Raw genomic sequence first — 20,290 nt, 5'->3', positions numbered from 1 at the left:
AATTTGAAGATTCGGTTTTGGTGTCGCTTCAGGTCTAGACAAGAGTGAAGATTTTACTATGTCACCCTCGCGAGGGACCTAACAAGACACTCTCCTAACCTAATTTCTGGCAAGAATAATGTAAAAATATTCCCTGAAACCTAAAGCTAAAAGACATATGTATACAAAACTGACGCAGACATCATGCCAAAAGACTTCAATAGCAACATGTTATAATATATTCTCTGAGGCCAACCTGACTCTTGTACATGATAATGGTAATAAGCTTACCTAAGCTATGGATGTCAGGTATTGTGTTATCTTGGAACGATAATTTCGACAGGACCTGTGCCTGTCATCATCAGGTTCAAAGTCTTGAATTTGAACCTGATGTTGACAGGCACAGGTCCTGTCGAAATTATCGTTCCAAGATAACACAATACCTGACATCCATAGCTTAGGTAAGCTTATTACCATTATCATAAACATGTTATAAATAGTAGCATTCATAAAAGATATACAAATTAAACAAGCAAATAAAGGACATATTTGCCCCATGATCAGGAAACCCGAATAGCTTACCGTTAATAAAAAAACCAGTGGGACTTTTTACAAAATATCGAAACGAAGTTTAACTACAATCTATTAGCTGTTTTCTAAGCTTTCTGGGGATTTATTATCTGTAATACCCTTTTCTATCCTTACTGCTAAGTTTATAGTCCTTTCAAAAACATTCTGAGTACCTGATCCCTGCAGAACAGGGCAAAGATAGCAAATGTGTACGCGACAAGTAAACATCTACCAATGTAAGATATAAACATTTATTAATGTAAAGATAATAATTAATAAATGCAATCAGAATCATCGGTTTATAATATGAATTTAATTTTTTTTTGTACTGAAATAGAAGCATATACTATATCAAGCTTATAACTTACTGAGGACACGTACGATTACAAAAAAAAAACAACAAAGAGACGCTTTTGGTTACTTATGGGGTGTTAATGTAAAGAAATACTATCTAGTTTATTTTCGTGTCTCAGTTTTGCAATGTTATAACTGTTTCGCATATTACCGTTAGTTACTCCCTTTTTTTGAAAAGGTAAAGCCAAAAAATTCTTCTGAGGATGAATTCCCTGGACAAATTTGGAGTTAGAAATGGCATTTTCTTTGGGTAAGGAGCACAAAAATGACCCCCCCCCACATAAAAAAAATCATCATTTCTTTGGAATACTAGTCATAAACACCAAAGTAATATAACATTTATAAGAAAAACCAACGGACTTCATCAGGTTTGGCAGCACATAATAAGGGTGGCAAGGATGACTGGATTCAATTCAGAAAGCTATTATTGTACATCAATATTCACTAAATTTGAAAGCTATTAAATAATAGAACACTAATGTTAAAGCAATAAAAAAAAAATAATTTGCTGATTGTTGAAAAGGAGTTCAAACGACAACTTTTCGAAAAAAAAAATGTTTGAACTGCAAGTCAACCGTTTCCCCAATGTTCCCCAAGGATTATTAGAGCAAGTTTTCCCAAATGATTATTAAAGCAAATTTTACGTTACTGCTAGGATATGTTGCAAAAATTGGTTTTAAACAGTTAATCAATGCACATAATGAGCGACAACAATGGTGGCGTTACATAGAAAAATACCTTGATCATTATTGCGTTTTCAACACAAAGATCATCATTTGGCAAAGCATTTGACTGCCAGCGAAGCTTCTCATCCGGTGTTGATAGATACTCAGTTCTAGCTAAATCAGTGCGGTATGGAATTCCGGCAAGTGTAAGATGGTCACACCATCTTTTAAATAGCGTTTGCCTGAAAAGGAAACAACGCATTTTATTTACTTTTTAACAATGGTGACTTGCATTGATTGTGCCACTATTCTGACTCATGTTTTCTATGCTGATGATGCTCGTATTAATTGTAGCAGAACAAATCATCAGATTGAAGACAATTGAACAACAATTGTCAAGGAACAGGCAAACCTAGACTCGAAATTTAGTGGTAGTCATCTTTAGATTCTATTATTTAATTGGTATCACGTTCACTCACAATCCTGAATCGGCGCTCAACTCGGCAGTATCTCTGTAAAACTGGTTGTTCATAATTTTTTCTTGCACTTGCTATTTAAAAGGACCCGTATGTCATCAATATATTGCTTTAAGAACACGTTTGTGCTTTATTGGCTATCTGTTCGTTACAGAAAAGGCACAAACGGTACATTCCATTAAGCTCTAAAAAGACCCAAAAAGACTGGTGCTAACTCACCCCACTACACTTTTTTTGTTGTTGTTTATTCACTATTTCATATTGCTGCAGATATAACCTTCTATCTGCTATTTTTATAGTAATATATATAGTATTTTAATTTTAAAGACTTTTTATAGTAATGTACAACCTTTTATTCTCTTGAAGTGTTTTCTGTTAAGCACTCTAATAGATTTGTTGTGTGACAAGATTTAAATGCATAAAATAAAAATGAGGTGGAGTACAGAGCCTAGTCGCCAACTCCTTTTTGAATATGTTTTACTATTTAAACACCTCTTGGAGGTTAAGTCAGAAACAGCCTTGTTCAGAGCATTGTCAGGACAGACAAGAGTTGGGACTTAGTCTCCTAAGTCCCGATAGCAAGAGTCCTGACTCTTTCCTTCTAATCTTAGATCAAAACTTCGCTACATCTAAAGCTTTGAATCAAATAGTTTACAAAGAGGGGAAAGGAGCTCAGTTAAATTTCCTTTGAACTAAAGGGGAATCACTTATACCCCTTTAAAACCAATCTAAATACCACACCAATCATAGGCAGCGCTATAGCGCTGCCTAAGCAAAGAACAATGTTGGCACAATGTATTTTTTTTTCTTTTATACCAGGGTACTTCAAATCGAAGGAGTTTTCATAGAAACTTCAAAAACAGCTTATTGGAATGGAAATTGGAGGCTCTAGTGCCCTTTTTAATTGCTATAAGTGATTGTGAGACGACTAACACCTCTTTCACGCCCACCATTTCCCCAAGTACTTTCCATCAAAATTTAGAGATATAGCTGTTTTTCAGTGTAGTTGATTTCCAGATGGAAATTATGTTTTGAGTAGGACACTCCCCCCACAGCCCTCAGGGCAACGGTTGTAGGTTGTGCCCTGGGGGCATATAAGGTTTTTTATTTTATAGAAAGCTTTGTCGTAAAAACTTCAATAAGGGCTCATTCGATTGGAAATTCAAAGGGCCAGTGCCCTTTTTAATAGTCGAAACTGATTGGAAGGCAACTAACATCCCTTCCACGCCCAAAATTTATCCAAACAAATTCAATCAAAATTTTGAGATTGCCATTTTGTTCAATGCAGTTGAAAGTTCTGGAAAATATATCTTTGAGCAGGACACTCACCCCGAAATCTTCAGGGCAAGGGTTATAAGTTATGCACTGGGGGCATATAAAGTTTTTATTGAAAGCTTTATCGTAGAAACTTGAAAAAGGGCTCATTCGATTGGATATTCAAAGGGCTCGTGCCCTTTTTAATTGTCGAAAATGATTGGAGGACAACTTACCCCTCTCTCACGCCCACATTTTTCCCAAACACATCCAATCAAAACTTTTAGATAGCTATTTTGTTCAACGTAGTTGGACACAATGCCCTGGTTATGCCCTGGGGGCATATAAGGTTTTAATAAAAAAGTTTTGTCGTAAAAACTTCAAAAAGGGCTCATTCGATTGGAAATTCTAAGTGCTAGTGGCCTTTTTAATAGTCGAAAGTGAATGGAGAAGAAGTGACCCCCCTCTCACGCCCACCATTTCCCCAAACACATTCAGTCAAATTTTTGAGATAGACATTTTGTTCAACGTAGTTGAATATATTTGAGGATGACAAACGCCCCAGAGTCACCAGGGCAAAGATTGTTAGTTACGCCCTGAAGGCATATAAGGTTTTTATAGATAGCGTTGTCGTAAAAACTTCAAAAGGGGCTCACTCAATTAGAAATTAAAAAGGCTATGGCCCTTTATTAAAGTTAAGAGTTACTGGAGGGCAGCTACCCCCTTCTCACGTCCACCATTTCCCCAACACATCCATCAAAATTTTCAGATGGCCATTTTGCTCAACGTAGTTGAAAGTTCTAGAAATAACATCTTTGAGGGTGACACTCCCGCAGAGCCCTCAGGGCTAAGGTTGTAAGTTATGCCCTGGAGACATTTAAGGTTTTTATTGAAAGATTTGTCATAGAAACTTAAAAAAGGGCTCATTTGATTGGAAATTCAAAGGGCTGGTGCCCTTTTTAATAGTCGAAAGTGATTGGAGGGCAACTAACCCCCCTCTCTCACCAACCTTTTCCCCAAACACATCCAATCAAAATTTTTAGACAGCCATTTTGTACAACGTAGTTGAAAGTTTTGGAAATTAGGTCTTTAAGGATGACAACCCCCCTCCCCCACAGCCCTCAGGGCAAGGGTTGTAATTTATGCCCTGGGACATATAAGGTTTTTATGGAAAGCGTTGTCGTAGAAACTTCAAAAAGGGCTTATTCGATTGGAAATTAAAATAGCTAGTGCCCTTTTTAAAAGTTGAAAGTAATTGGAGGGCAACTAACCACCCTCTAACGGCCACTATTTCCCCAAACACATCCAAACAAAATTTTGAGATAGCCTTTTTTTCAACGTAGTTGAAAGTTCTGGAAATTAGGCCTTTGAGGATGATAACCCCCTCAGAGCCCTCAGGGCAAGGATTGTCAGTTATGCCCTGGGGGCATATAAGGTCTTTATAGAAAGTTTTGTCGTAGAAACTTCAAAAAGGGCTTATTTGATTGGAAACACCACTTCCCCAAACATATTCAATCAAAGTTTTGAGATAGCCATTTTGTTCCAAGTAGTTGAAAGTTCCGGAAATTATGTATTTAAGAATGACAAACCCCCCAGAGCAAATGTTGTAAGTTATGCCCTTGTGGCATATAAGGTTTTTATGGATAGCGTTGTCGTAGAAACTTCAAAAGGGGCTCATTCAATGAAATTGAGAGGGCTAGTGCCCTTTTTAATATTCGAAAGTGATTGGAGGGTAACTAACCCCCCTCTCAAGCCCACCGTTTCCCCAACAAATCTAATCAAAATTTTCAGATAGCCATTTTGCTGAACGTAGTTGAAAGTTCTGGAAATTAGGTCTTTGAGGATAACAACCCCCACCCCCGTACAGCCCTCAGGGCTAAGCTTGTAAGTTATGCCCTGAGGGCATATAATGTTTTTTGTAGAAAGCGTGGTCGTAAAAATTTAAAAAAGAGCTCATTCGTTTGGCAATTGAAAGGGCTATTGCCCGTTTTAACAATCGAAGTATTCGGAGGGAAAATCCCCCCCACGCCCATCATTTCCCCAAACATTCCCGATCAACATTTTTATGGCCATTTCGTTCAACGTAGGTGAAAGGTCTGGTAATTATGTATTTGAGGATGAAAATCCTCCCCCCCCCCACAGCCCTCAGGGCAAGGGTCGTAAGTTATATCTTTGGGGCATATAAGATATTTATAGACACTTTTGTCGTAATAGCTTCAAAAAGGGCTAATTCCATTCGAAATTGAGAGGACGAGTGGCTTTTATATTAGTAGAAAGTGATCAAAGGGCAAATGCTCCCCCCCATGCCCATAATTTCCCCAAACACTTCCAATTAAAATTCTGAGATAGCCATTTTCTTCAGCGTATCAGAACGGTCTGGAAATTATGTCTTTGAGGATATCAAAACCTCCAGTCCTCAGGGTAAGTTTTGTAAGTTATGCCCTGGGGACATATAAGATTTTTATAGAAAGCGTGGTCACATAAACTTCGGAGGGGGCTCATTGGATTGGTAATCAACCGCTCTAGTGTTCTTTTAAAGAGTCAAAGTGATCAGAGGGCAGCTATCCCCCCCCCACACACGTCGTATTGTCCCGAAATGCATCTAATAGTAATTTTGAGATAGCTCAAACAAATTCTTTTAAATTTTTTCACTTTTCTAACTTTAAGAAATCAGAAATTAATCGAGATTTTAAGGAATAAATATCAGCATATGTATATTAAACTGACAATGCAGATTTTCTTCAGTAAATTCATTTGAATTTTTTTCAGTAAAATGCAAATTATATTCTGCCTTTTAGAAAGCTTGGGGTTTAGAACCCTACTCATATTAATTTCTGCTCTTTTGAGTTTGACACTTATTTATTTTAATTTCTGTTTGTTTTGGGTTTCATTTATTTATTGATACTGATTTCTGGTAAATGTATTCTTGGTAGATTATTTGATTCTATTTTGTTCATTTTGGTTTAATAGAGTTCTTTACTTTTTTTAAAAACTTATCTGTTGAATAAGTTTTTTTTAATTAATAGTATTACAAGTCTGATGCTCCCAACCCAAAATAAAAGCAAACAAATTTTCTTTTGAGATTGTTTATTATAATAGCTATTAAAAATAAGACGAGCTTTACCTATACTGTTGGTCGAAATAGCCACCGTAAGACAAGAAGGCCGCCGATAACAGAACGTCACCGACGATTGTATTCATTTGAGCACGGAACGTTTCACTAGTCGCTTCCCAGCGCTCTTTCTCAATTGATAGAGATGCCAGAAGATTAATAGACCGATCAACCTAAAAAAAAGTGAAAACAAACCATGCCTAAATGTTGTCACTCAATATGATTTATCAGATTCAACAACAAATACCAAATTTAATGAGTTTATTGCGGGCACACTTAGCCGAATATTTTTGAATATAAAACTTTAATTTCATAAAATTTGCAGGTAATTTCGTATAGATTTTATAACTTCCTTCGATGCGTTGGGAGCAAAGTGTTCAAAAGTCGTAAAACTGTAAATATTTCAAGGTTTTCGTAAAAACAGCTGAAATTTGGCAAATATGTATAATTTAAAGGGATGGATTCTGTCTATTCTTTTTCCATCATAATACTTTGAGTTCTAATTGACTTTGTAATTTAAAAACACGAGTGAAGAGGAAAAAGATAATACTAAGTAATTCCGCATATAAACATTTTAAAAGAAAACACACAAAAAAGAAGAACTAAAACAGACAAAACAATTGAGTTAATAAAACTGGTAACTAAGGGCCGGGATTGAATGACAATTTTTTGTTTTGTTTTTGAAGATTATCTTGCATAAAATACGTAAAATTCTGTATCAACTGGAAATTAACCTTATAAACAGTTGTCAACTGAAAGTAAAATTACAAAGCATATAAGGTTTCTAATTTGCAATCTTTTAGTGAACTTGTAATACAATATTAGTGATAATGAAATGTCAAGACTGTATCTAACATTACAATCGCTAATAAGTACTTAAAAAATGTCCTAGACGCGTTTAATTTATATTCTATCATTTAATTCATGAATATCTTTGAAAAAGTACGAACATTTTTTATTGTTCTACAGGACAATTTTATTATAAAATATACAAGGAGGGAAGAAAATTGACAAACAAAGCCAACTTCCTCTAAACTGTCGAGATTACATCTGAATTCAAACAATTCAGAGGCCAATTTGACCAAGCAAACATGCAAAAAAAAAAAAAAAAAAAAAAAAAAAAAAAAAAAAAACATTGGTTGTGATTTCAATGGATCAATCACCTGACAGAACATATATGGCAGCAGCTTTATAGAAGTTGATTGTGTGCTCAAATACTGACAAATATTCTTACGAGCATTTTAGCACAGACTTTTTCAAAAAGGCTTTTAAAAAGTCCTTACTTTTAATATACAAAAAAAAAACATTGTACTTTAACTTTTGTGCTTTTTTGCGTATATTTTTACGTACATTTTGTATCTTAGACAAAAACGTGATTCCCTCCATAGTGAGAATGGGATACAGGGAACAATTACGCAACATCTTTTATGCAAGTGCCAGAGTATTCTCAAACAAGATTAAAGCTACTTTGAAATCCTAAACTTGAGTCTTCAGGCATTTTGAAATGGACGAATAGGAGCGTTACTCCCGATATTTGCAAACGTTTATATCGGGCACGATATCTGCATTATTGTGAAATATTGTTCTTTATGCATTGCACAATAATGTAAGCTATCTCTGCATTTTGGAATGCTTTATTTTTTTTCTTAAGCGTACTTATTCAGTTTTTTTTTTGTTTTATTTAAGTTTTCTTTTTTGTGTAGATTACTTGGTACTATTTTGCATAATTTTATTGAGCTTAATAAGCTATCTTTCTATCTTTACACACCTAGAGTCAATCAAATGCTTTGATGCTTAAACCTTTCTGAAAGGCTTAATATAAGGGCAATCTTGCATTTCTCTTTCACACAATGAATCTGAAGTTACGAATTTTAGTGCAGTAAAAAAAGGAAGAGCATAACAAGAAGCAAAAGAAAGTATAAGAAGAAAAAACACACAAAAAAAATAGTTACATGTAAATGAGGGCGTTTAGAAGAATTCGCAAATTTACTATTTTATTCAAAGGTAATTCAAAATGTTTCACATTACTTTTCTTTCCTTTTTAACAAGTAGAGTATTTTCAGTGTACGTAAGGTGCTGATAAATAAAAGATCAAATAGGGATAAATGCTTTTGCTAAATAATGTCCTAGTCCTACTACTGGCTACTTTATTAAAAAGCTGTGACGATTATTGATGATATTCGTCACTGATAAGGTATGGCTTACCTTGCCCTGAACATTTTCTAAGTCTGTTTTGATAGCTTGCGCTTGGGCAATCAGTAGAGCATACTCTTCCTTATAAGAAGAAATCGATTTTTCAAGGTGATTCACAAGAGCCTTCATTTCCTCACCACGCTTCCTGTTTTCTTCAGCCTGTTCTTGAAATCCCTTTAATTCGTTACGAAGTGGCTCCACCTTCTTCAAAATATCAGCATAGCTGAGCTAAAAGAAAAAAAGTTTCAAACAAATAACACGGTAAATGAATTACTTTAGACGGAATAAGGAAGAAAAAGACAAAATGGAACTTCTATAGCTATTTACCCTTAGTCTACATGACCAAATTACTTACTAAAATTAAACAGCATAACTACTTACTTGTAGTTATGATATAATATTCTTAATTTCTATGTAGCATCAATAAGACCCATACCTAGCTTAAGTTACAAGATACCTATCTTTCCAAAGACGATTTGGAGGCAGGAGGAGCGGAGAAGCTGAGATACTGGAGACCTCAATCCCACTATTTGCCTCAAATAATACAGGTTAAACAAAAGAAGTAAAGGCATCCTAAGTGTTGAAAAGCGGGAAAGAATTAAAGTTAAAACTAAATCTAAATAACCAAAATTAAGAGAGAATAAAAATAAATCAAACCAATATGTACTATAACTACTCAAAGTAGATATCAAGGTAGTAAAATATTAATGAGTTACTCCTATTACAGCACAGAAGCAACTGACAAATAAGATAATAGAAACAAGTAAAAAACCCCAACTTATTTTTTCCGCGAAGAAATAATTCTTGTATTAGCTTCCAATGCAGCTTTTACGTTTAAGTATTTTATTTAATCTTATCCCTTAGTGATCCTGCACCCCCGAGTTACACTTTTTTGCTATAGGTTCAATTTTGAAAATACTGCTACAAATTGTACTGATATTTAGATTACTAATATCTGCGTTAATTTCTGAATCCGCGAAAATGTGTTTTCTTTTATTGTACGGCCTCGTTGGCCCATTGTGTAAAATATTTATCTTGGAAAAAGTTGTGGCTCTTCAAACTGTACAAATGATAAAGGTGAACAAAAATATGCTGTGCCAAAGCAGAAACAACAATTTCAGGAGGCTCCCTAATTTGAGATCCTTATCTATGGAATTGCGGTCCTCAATAAATCAATTCACTAATTACTGGCGACCACAGGCAATGTAGAACTTACCACAAAAGGAAGGAATTTTATACACTCCGCATCCTAGTTTTGCCCTTCTCAGAACACAAAAAGTTACCCAGGGGTAATCGATTTGAAACAAGACTCAATATTATGTTTAAAAAAAAGTTCAAGTCTTTCACCACCAAAAGAAGTTCAATGGATAGTTCAGAATTATAATACTATAGAGGACAAATTCTATAAACCCTATGAACCAATTAAAAAAATACTCCCTTTTTACAGATACTAGGTGGCATGAGTGGAAGTTCTGGATACCTATCCTTATCAGTCCTCTCGCTTATGCCACATAGTATCATTAAAAAAAGAGTAGTTATTTCATGGAAATCAGGTTTAATACATAAAATGGGACTTTCTTCTTGGGATTCAGTTTATTCTAGCCTTTATTTATAAATTAATTCAACTTATGATTAAAGTTCAGAATTACACTTTCTTTAATTGTTCAATGGTATTTTTGTCTGAACTGCCAAAAATTTCATGTGTAAATTTTATAAGTAGCAAACTGCAAGATTCCTCTCTGGTTGGCAACAAGATATAAAAGACTAAACTAATAATTTACTTCAGCAGTGATACACTAAAATCAAAGCCAATAAAGCCCAGAAAACTAATAGTTTCAAATAAGAAGCTAACTGAACTCTTACTGCCAGAGATTTCTCAGTACCACTTATTTCTGCCAAAATTATAGATTTATTGAAAAAAAGAAAAGAAAGTGTAGATTAATTACCTGAGCTATAGCCCATTTCACCAAAGGTCCACAAGCAACACTAGCCCTATTAATTTTTTCGTAGTTATAGTCTGGGTTAGACAAATATTTAGCTTTCATTTTGTCCCGAATATCGTCACTAACATCTTCGGTGCTGAAATTAACAATCATCGGGATGAAGTTGTCACGATTAATGATAGAACGGATTGTCTTCCAGTCAGTGGTAGCTTCGCCAAGAAGGAGACAGATGGATTCCAAGGCCACCTTTACCATAGCAGGTGGATTGGCCATACGTTGCATTTCTACTAAATTTTGTTTCTTAATCCCTTTTACAGCTAGAAAGAGAAAGGAGCGATGAAATTGCTATTATCTTTATGTTTTTTTTTCTGGTTTCCCTTGGAGTTGATGTCTCTGGATTGAGTTGGATATTTACTGGAGATGGTGAAACCGTCTGCTACTCTCCTACCGGATATTTACTTGAATAGGTGAAACCATATTCTACTCAATTTTCTAGGTTGGTATCTGAATTTTGTATTTTGTTCATACTTTTTGTAACTATTTTTTCTCCCCTGTTCCTTTCTGGCCATGCCTTACGGAAGAGACTATGTCAAAGTTTGATTTTTCGTTGTTGTTAATTTATTGTTAAATAAAGGAACCAAAAAGACGTATCATTATTGTCAAAATACTAGACAATCTCTAATCCTCATTGTTCTAACTAATGTTTTTGGCTCTTCGTAACTTTCACTCAGACCAATCATTTTATTCATTTTATAAAAGTTAATAGAAATTTTAAAGTTTAACTTAAAAAAAAATTTGGCAATGGCAACTAAATCGTTCAAAAGCAAAATCTATTAGGTCAATTTGACTTAAAAGTAAAAAAAAAAAAAAAAAAAAAAAAAAATTAAAGCAATTGAGAAAGTTAAAACGGAGGTGACACTGCTCGTTTTGATTTCGATATATCAAACAGCTGATGAAAAAAAGGAAAGGGCTTTTTGGCGTCTGCTTATGTGCGCGGACAATACACTTAAGGTGAATTTCATTCACATGTTTCACTAGAAATCAATGTCGATTAGAGTCAATTTCTACCACCTACATTGTTTTCTTATTTATAAGCAGTACTGATGTCTAGCTAGACACTCATATATAACAAAGCACAAATGAGAAAATGGATAGAGTTAAATAGGCATAAAAAAAACTTGATATTCCGTACCCAAAATATTCTTCACTTTAACAATCCGTATTTATAGGGAATGTCCCCTTTTAAATGTACAAAGTAATGAGTTAATAAAAAAAAAAAAAACGGACTCTATTAATTTTGCGGTAGCAAATCAATTTAAAAAGCGCTATAGTACACCGCCAACATTTTAAAAAGGGAGCTAGATGCTTTTAAAAAAGGTTTTGCGTCTTGACTGCAGACGTTCAGTTCTCTGCACAAGGATTTATTTATTTATTTTATTTTGACTCAAAAAAGAGTTGATTTTTTTGTATCAAAAGCTCAGAATTCCAGGTTTGAAGTTCCGATTTGAATAAATACTTGCGACTGAGACGGCTATTGAGACGCGTAAAAAAATGACCGAAGAGCCCCTCGACTGCCATAAGACGAAGCCTGGGATTAGAAAAAAAAAAATCATCACAAAGATACCTTGAAATTTGATTTTATAGACAAAGTAAGAGAATTTGAATTTTATTTGGATTTAGAAGATGATAAAAGAATTGATCACAGACAAAAAATATAGAGTGCGTCTAAGGTTCCTACAAATTTGTCGTGGAGCCGACAAACAGTGAAAGACACATGAAAGAAGAGAAAATAATCAAGTAATAGCTTATTTGTCAAATGATTTGCTTTCTAGATAGGATTATTTTTTTTGCTTAGTCACAAGTATTTTAAAATAGTTTCAGATAAGAATAAAGGGCATACAGAATAAAGGGCATAAAGGGCAAAAAAAACAAGAGTGAAGTAAACAATGATGGATTGTACTTTCAAAAATAGATTCTTCTTTAGAATACTTTAGAAGTCTTTTGTGTAGCTTTACATTGGTCAAATCCACATAGTGCTAAAGATAGAATTTTTAAGAAGAATACCGACAAAGAAAGCACAATAATCTTTGGATCGAGTAGTTGAACTACTACTACGGATTTCAAACAACTCAGGACGGGCCCGTGATAATCACTTGAAAAAAGAAAAAAACAAAACAAAATAACTACCAGATTTGCCAACATTTTGAGCAAGATAGTTGGTATAGAGCCATAATAATATTCTACAATAGATCCACTATATTAAAAACAACCTTAGCACCCTCTCAACCTTAGCACCTCTCAATTTTAACCTTATTTTACACGCATAATTAAAAAATACAAATTCCGGTTACCGTTAGGGCACTTCAGACGACGTTTTGTTAGCTGTTCTTTATAGCTTCAAACCAGGGATGCGCAAGTGATAGGTTATTTGGGCTGGTCAACCCGGTGATTAAACCTGCCATTTTCAAGCAAATATAATTCAGTCAGTGCTCACCAAAATTTTTTCAAGCAATTACTATCTGACTACGACGATTTTAACCTCAATTTAAAATATATTAGTGTTTTTCTATGGAGAGTGCTTTCCATAAAAAATACAGTTTAAACTTTATAAAGACCAGTTCATTCGTTTGGGAGTAAATCTTATGCAAGGCATTGTGGTTTAAATGTAGAGAATATGGTAGCCAGCCAACCCCTATACTTTAATGTAATTTCTGCTCTTTTTAAGTTCAGCGTCACTCTTTATTTTCTGTTGAAAACACTTAACTTTCGGTTAAGTGTTCAACGTCACTTTTTATTTTCTGTTGAAAACACTTAACTTTCGGTTACCTTTTAAAACCAATACTCTCCTACTTTTGATAGTACCTTAGTATATTCAATATACATCTAACGCGGAGTTACATTTATTAAACAGACTACAGTTTATTTTCACTTAAAAGGCTAATTAATATTGACCGAAGAAGGAAAACATTTATGCACATTAAGTCGAGCTTAAGACTTCATTTTGTTCTTTGCTGTATGACGGGGTACATTTCATAAACAACTCATTTTGTCGAATCTTGTTTTGCAGAGCCAGACGCTTAATGGATTGATTAGATTTTTAATCCTAATAATCTGAATTCTGCAATACCCCAGGAAATATTTCGATCAGAGCATGTACATTCTCTTAAGGCTAACTAAGGTTGCAGGGGAACCATTGTCAAAGCATGAACGAAATCAACAACAATATATTAAGTTTAATTGTTTTCAGCAGGTGTAATTGACAAATTAATCGTAAGAAAAGATTACGATTATTTTCTATTTGAGAAAGTCAGTTACGCTTTAACCGAAAAACGTGCAATTGCTAGCAATTATTCGACTATTAATTGCAAAACATATTCCTGCATCGAACATGTGTTCAGCAGTTTTGGGAATTTAACTATGAAGAAAGTTCACAATAACCTCCAGTCAATTGGCAATGCATTTTAACACAAAAGCGAATTAGTTTTAAAAGTAAAATGATACACTGAATCTTACAAATCATTCATGGGCAAAACTAGATTAGATAAAGCTGGCTGCATCCGTTAGTACCCCTTTGCAGTGTTTTGGTTATTGATCTTAAACTCAGAAATCGTAAATTATAGCAGACGCCATTAATAGCAATCTCATTTCCGAGGAAGATGCTTAGAATCTGATTTTAGTCAAAAGGTCAACACTGGAACGGCTTTCGTAATTAGAATTCAAGATTCATAAATAAAATTGGAAACTTTCTGTTAAATATTTCATATATGCTAGCATTCAGACTAAAAATATAAAAATAAATACATTTTGATATGCTCTGACAATAGAAAATCAAATTATTTTTTTTTTTATTCATTGCCTGGTAAATTATCTTCTCAATGCAGATCGAGTTCGCAGAACTAATTTTTAAGAGGATTCAGGTGAGAGCTAAATAGAAAAACTAGAGGCTGGTGCTTTGCTAAAGATGCAGTGCCAAAATTTTCAGTTCTAGCATGAAACTGAATTATGCACAAATACCCTATATTGCCATGGGCACCCATAAGCTGAATTCCAGGAGGGGGGGGCAAACCTCGTCTAATTGGCACTTTTAATGCTATATAATAGAAATCTCAGAACAAAAATATAAAAATAAGGCAACATCCTTCAGGCAGGGAGGGGCGGGCACCTCCCGGCCCCCCCCCCCCGTATGGGCGCCCATGTATATTGCTAGACTCCCACTGCTGGCTTTAAATTAAGTACTGTGGGATTACTGTTATATTTTATACTGTCGTTGAGGGGTTACTGAAAAATTTATCCTCTATGCCAGTTTGATTCCTTTAAAGACATGTGACTGCATCTCATGCTGACTGAGATACTCTGCCTGAATCAGAAAAAATGTCACTCGCTTGGTGCTTTCACAAAAATTTCAAAACATTTTTGGTTTCTGGATACTCTTTCTTAATTTTCTAAATTCTTAGTTATTTGTTAAGGCTCTTTGATACCTTAACGAATCACTCGATCTTGGTCATTACTAGCTTTTTTAGTTTGTATGGCCAAATTATTCAGAACATATTAGGAGGTCTTGCAATAACTTTATAGCTTTGATAAGAGATCCGAATAGACGACAGAAAACTAAAAGTCAACACCTACTTTCCCGGAAATCTTAGAAAAAGAAATCTTTTGTGCCAGCGATAGAGATATTTAGATTTAATGAAACTTGTATCATTAGAAAGCATTTTTTTTTTTTTATTAAGTGGAACAGAATTTTATTTTTAAAGTTCAGTAAATGGCAGCCTCTAAAAATATTCTAGTATAACTGCTGGAAAAACATGGAAAATCAGCTTAAAAGAAGTATCCTTTAAAAATTCAACAGCTTTAGAAGTTTCCTGTGTTTGCTAACTGGCTTGATTGAAATCTTTGCGAACACAGGATGAACATTATTTATGCTGTAATGTCCTTGATTAGGCATCGTTTTGCTTAACAATTAGTAAGATATTACAGGCGTTCTTTGTTTTAAACTAGCCTCTCCTTAGCTTTTCGAAGCGTTGACACATCTAAGATCCCCTATCAATTTTAAAAAAAGTTAATTCGGAGGCTCCCTATGGTGCTGGGAAAATTTGCTAATGGGCCTTTTGTCTTTGAGACTGTCAGCCGACACTAAGAGTCGCAAAATGACATTTATGGTATCGAACGTCATAAAGCTTCTCTGTTTAGTAAAAAATACGGTAGTAAAAGCTTGAGTGCCTCTATATTTCGGGCTGCATAAAACTGTACTCCCCTTCATTTATAGGGCCAATAAAAAATAATTTGAGGAACAAAATCGAATAAAAAGAGCACAAAAGAACGAAAGCACCGATAGTCATACCTTAGTTTGTTCCAAAAGTGCCTATGTGACAACCTTACTATCATGGGAAGAAATATTAAAAGACAAAGATCAAAATCATTGATACCTTGTTGGGCTTCGACAACGGCCGGCTCGACTTGTGACAGCTCACTCATAACATCTTTACTTTTGACAGCAATGTCAGCCAGTTGCTTCTCTAAAGCTCTTTGAATCTCTTCAGACTGTTGTTTCTTCTGTTCAGCTTCGTTCTGATCTTGAACCATCTGTTTAAGCTTGGCGTTGGCAGCCTCGTTCTTAGCTTGTAGTTCCTAGGTAGGTTCCCAAATTTTAATACAGTGAATGAATTATAAAAAGGAAAAACATAATTGCAGGTTCCTTGTGCACATTTTATTTCATTGAAAACACAAGTAAAACCAAATTTACTTGTTTTTATTCTTAATTATTGACATGCTTCAACTATCATATTTAAGTAGGCAACAGTTTAAACAAAGAACACAATGTATATGACAAAAAACAACAACTGCAAAACATTTGAAAGTTAATTTTCTTATGACATCTTTCTAAAATTATCCACAGTAATAGACAACTGCACAAAAACAGTATCATAATCTGATGCAGTCTGTCTTAGTTTCATCAAACAAAGGGATAGAAGAAAAGAATGAAAAGACTGTGATTGCCTGAAAAAAAAGATGGCTGACCACATTTTGCGGATGAAGGATGACCGATTGCCAAATTAGACCATCCATCTTGGACCAAACGAAAGGTAGATAGGTTTCAAATGGGGTTTGAAAAGGTCACAAGGATGGTTTTAAAGGAAATTGAAACTTAATGAACTGGGGTAAAGAGTGAACCTTTGAAAGTTGGAGGGTAGGAGGAGCTTGTGCAGCTGTGTCCGGTCCAGGCGGTTTGGTGCTGCAATGAGTTGTTAGTAGTAGTAGATGCATACCTGTTTCTTGACAGCCAATGACTTTTGCATATCCTCAACTTGCTCGACTGTTTCGGCTATCTTCCCTAGACCAACGTTCAAGTGAAGCTGATGCTCCTCCAATTCAGCCAATTTCTCACTATGCAGCTTTACCAATTGCTGGATAAAATCAAGGTAGTGCCTAGAAAAATAATATATCAAGAGTGATAGCGTGGTTCAGATATGGTGTCATTTCGCTTTTCTATTGGTGTATACTATTTTATCTTTACTAGTTTTAATTGCTTAAAATCATTTTCGTCTATTTGTATGGTTATATGTCGTAGAGTCTAAATTTATTAAGAACTATTTTTTATAGTGTATTTCAAATCAAACCTTTTATTAGACAATTTGTTCAGGATAGTATTATTTAAATTTAACCATTATATCATTCATCATTCAATCATTCCACCATTACAATATTAGCAAGACCAAGGCACCTTAGCATATTTACAATCCAGACTACAGCGCATTTGCTTTCTAGAGTACTAGAACTTAGACGGAAGTTGAAAATGCCGGCATTTTAAACTTGTTTTCATCAATTTGCGCCTAAATTTGACACAAATGACGTAAAACTAAATAAAAGACTACACGATATTGAAGCCACCTAAAGTACTTATACTGTTTTACGATACGAAAAAACAACATGGCAGCAACACTAAAGCGGTTTAACAATACAAATTTTCGAGCTGTAAATTGTCTTAACGCCCTGTAAACAAAGCAAAAGGATAACGCCGAATGTCACTACTTTACAAATAAATGTCAGTAAACTATCGTTCCAAACAAATTTTAAAGCTTAATACTCGCATTAAAAATGGTAAGAAAAGATAGATAAGTTTGCTATCACAAGCCCCAAAGGGCCGAATTCAAATTTCGGAGTCAATAAACAAAAACTTGACAAACAAAAATTTATGAAAAAACACGAAAACTAACAGACTGGCAAAAATCGCCAAAATAAAAATTAGCAGAAAGAACAATCATTCGGTAGTCATTAATTAAAACCGAGAAATGTAATATCAAGTTGAAAAGACAAAATTTGGACATTAAAAAAAGGAAAAAGCAAAAAAAGGGGAAAATCACCGAGCAAATACAAACATGGGCAGCACCAGTACCAAATAATAAAAGAGGGAAACTAGCGGGGTATTTTGTTTATTTGTTCTGAAATGAAGGAGATAAAGGTTTTTCATATCTGGATGTACAACAACGAACGGTACGCAAGGAAGAGACAGGCTGGGAAACGGCCCGAGGAGGGCGGGATCTGGGTGGGGAGTGTTTTTTCGGGAAAACGTGTTCCATGCGAAAGTTTGTCGTTATATTTAAAAAGGAACGAAGGCAAAACATACCTTTCCTGCAATCAAGCGTTTCTAGCCTAGCCTAGCCTAGTTTTTTTTTTTTTTGAAGAAAAGGGCATGAAATTTTGCCTTCTTCGAAAATTATTCATAGGCATCTTTTTTGTAGATTCAATTTTATCTGACTATTCCCCGGTGATGTCAGGATCCCAAATTGGACAAGCATATTCAAGAAAGAAGTGAACAAAGCAAGTATAAATACTGGAAGAGTGGGGAGGGGAGATGCCAAAACTTATTTACCAGTTTGAGGAGGGGGTTAGATGTTTTAACTTTAATGGGATTTTTTAACATGGATACCCACTTTAAATTAGAAGAAATTGTAAGGCTAAGTAATTTAAAGGAGGACACTCAAATTTCAGAAGGGACAGGAGTATGAAAATAGGGCGGGAATTTAATGAAACAAATTGTAAATATCATGCATTTAGAGAGGCTTAACCAGATGCTCAAAAACTAGGCATCTAGTGCAATGTCACTGATGATGCTCATAGGGTTGCTATTAAATTTCTATAGCAAGTTTCAACGACCGTAAGATCATCAACGAATTTCCATTTGTCAGAATTGAAATTTCTCATTGTAAGTAAATCAATTAATTTTTAATAAATAGAGCTGGTGAAAGATTTTGGCAGCCACTATTAATCATAACTTATTTTTACTCATAAAATTTGAAAAGGGCGAGAAAAAAATATCACAAAGACTATGGTTAATAAGACTAAATTGATTAATAACTGACTACAAAGACAAGAAAAACAACAAGACAAATGATATAAAACCAAATTTTCGAACGGGTTTGTGTTAGTATTCTTAGCCCTCTTCAGCAGTTACAAAACATCAGATAGAAGATACGGGTTAAGCAGCCCCCAAAAATTGAACTTCATATTTCGGATGTTAAAAAATCAATGTATCTTAAAAAACATGAATCTGTATCAACACTGCTCGTATTGTTTTGGTCTCAGAAAAAAAAAAAAAAAAAAAAAAAAAAAAAAAAATCTATAGTTGTTTAGAATAACATATTCTTAAATAATACCTTGGTGTAATTGTCATTTGATAGCCGCTCTTCTTAGCCAGTCGCGTAGCTGCTTTTTTCAAAGTTTGATGCACAAAAACAGTAGCGTTGATGACAGCTTCTCTGTGGTTAGATGCAACCGACAAATTCGGGCTGACTATAGGACTGGTGTTTGGTGCGTGCCACAATGGACGATCCAGATCAACCTTAACAGTAAACTCTTTTCCGACTTGGAACAAAGCGGTATCTGACCAATCTCCAAACCAATTCAGAACACAACGGTTGAAAAGTGCAGGAGATGTAGCTGCTCTGTCACGGAGGCCATCCGATGAGGGATTCATGGTAAAGACGACATGAAGGTTGCGCATAACTTGTTGGGTGAACCATTTGTAAAGCTCTTCAGATGAATCAAGCATTAACCCTTCTCGCTGTGCGCCCTCTTTACATTGGGTCATCAAGGTGGTGTACTCATCATTTTCAAATAGACCTGAATAAACAACAATAATTAATGCCTAACAAACATAGAAAAATATATAGGCACGAAACAAATTTTCTTCACAGAAAAGAAAAACATAATTAAGCAAACAGTATACAGGATATATCGAGTGCTAATACAAGTACCAGAAAATAAATAATAGAAGAATTTTCCTTAAAACCTTTAGTCCTATCATTTCGTTTAACTTTTTGACACCAGAAGGTCTTATCAATGAAAAAATTTATTTGCACTGGAAGGGTTGTGCAATGTGGAGTACAATATACCCCCCCGCCCAAAAAAAGAAAAAACTGACAACATATTGAAAAAAAGGACTAATGGACTAAGAAACAACGGAGAAAAGACGAGAGCGAGCGAAAAAATGGGAGAGAAAGGAGAAGAGTGATTGAAAGATAGAGACAGACAGATAGATAGATAGATAGCTAGATAGAGAGAGAGAGAGAGAGAGAGAGATAGAGAGAGAGAGAGAGAGAGAGAGAGAGAGAGAGAGAGAGAGAGAGAGAGAGAGAGAGAGAGAGAGAGAGAGAGAGAGAGAGAGAGAGGGATAGAGAGAGAGAGAGAATGAAATAGATAAGGTGCGAGGGGAGGGACAGGGATGACGAGAAAAAAACACCCTGA

General features: G+C 34.8%; 1 protein-coding gene across 1 annotated transcript in view; it reads right to left on the bottom strand.

Moving 5' to 3' along the window:
• Positions 1-20,290, bottom strand: part of Dhc64C (dynein heavy chain, cytoplasmic) — a 275,177-nt gene that overhangs the window by 48,557 nt on the left and 206,330 nt on the right. Inside the window, exons 44-50 of the mRNA XM_089096466.1 lie at positions 19,201-19,666; positions 16,813-16,972; positions 15,973-16,174; positions 10,550-10,863; positions 8,616-8,831; positions 6,423-6,583; positions 1,642-1,810 (exon numbers count right to left, since the gene is read on the bottom strand). Coding sequence (XP_088952592.1) covers positions 1,642-1,810; positions 6,423-6,583; positions 8,616-8,831; positions 10,550-10,863; positions 15,973-16,174; positions 16,813-16,972; positions 19,201-19,666 — 1,688 coding nt within the window. The remainder of the gene's footprint in view (positions 1-1,641; positions 1,811-6,422; positions 6,584-8,615; positions 8,832-10,549; positions 10,864-15,972; positions 16,175-16,812; positions 16,973-19,200; positions 19,667-20,290) is intronic.

This window comes from Artemia sp. Qi Xiang Cuo, chromosome 11 (genome assembly GCF_049724085.1).
Source record: "Artemia sp. Qi Xiang Cuo chromosome 11, ASM4972408v1, whole genome shotgun sequence".
Lineage (NCBI taxonomy): Eukaryota > Metazoa > Arthropoda > Branchiopoda > Anostraca > Artemiidae > Artemia > Artemia sp. Qi Xiang Cuo.
The sequence above is the reverse complement of the archived record's forward strand: the minus strand, read 5'-3'. Positions and strand labels throughout refer to the sequence as shown.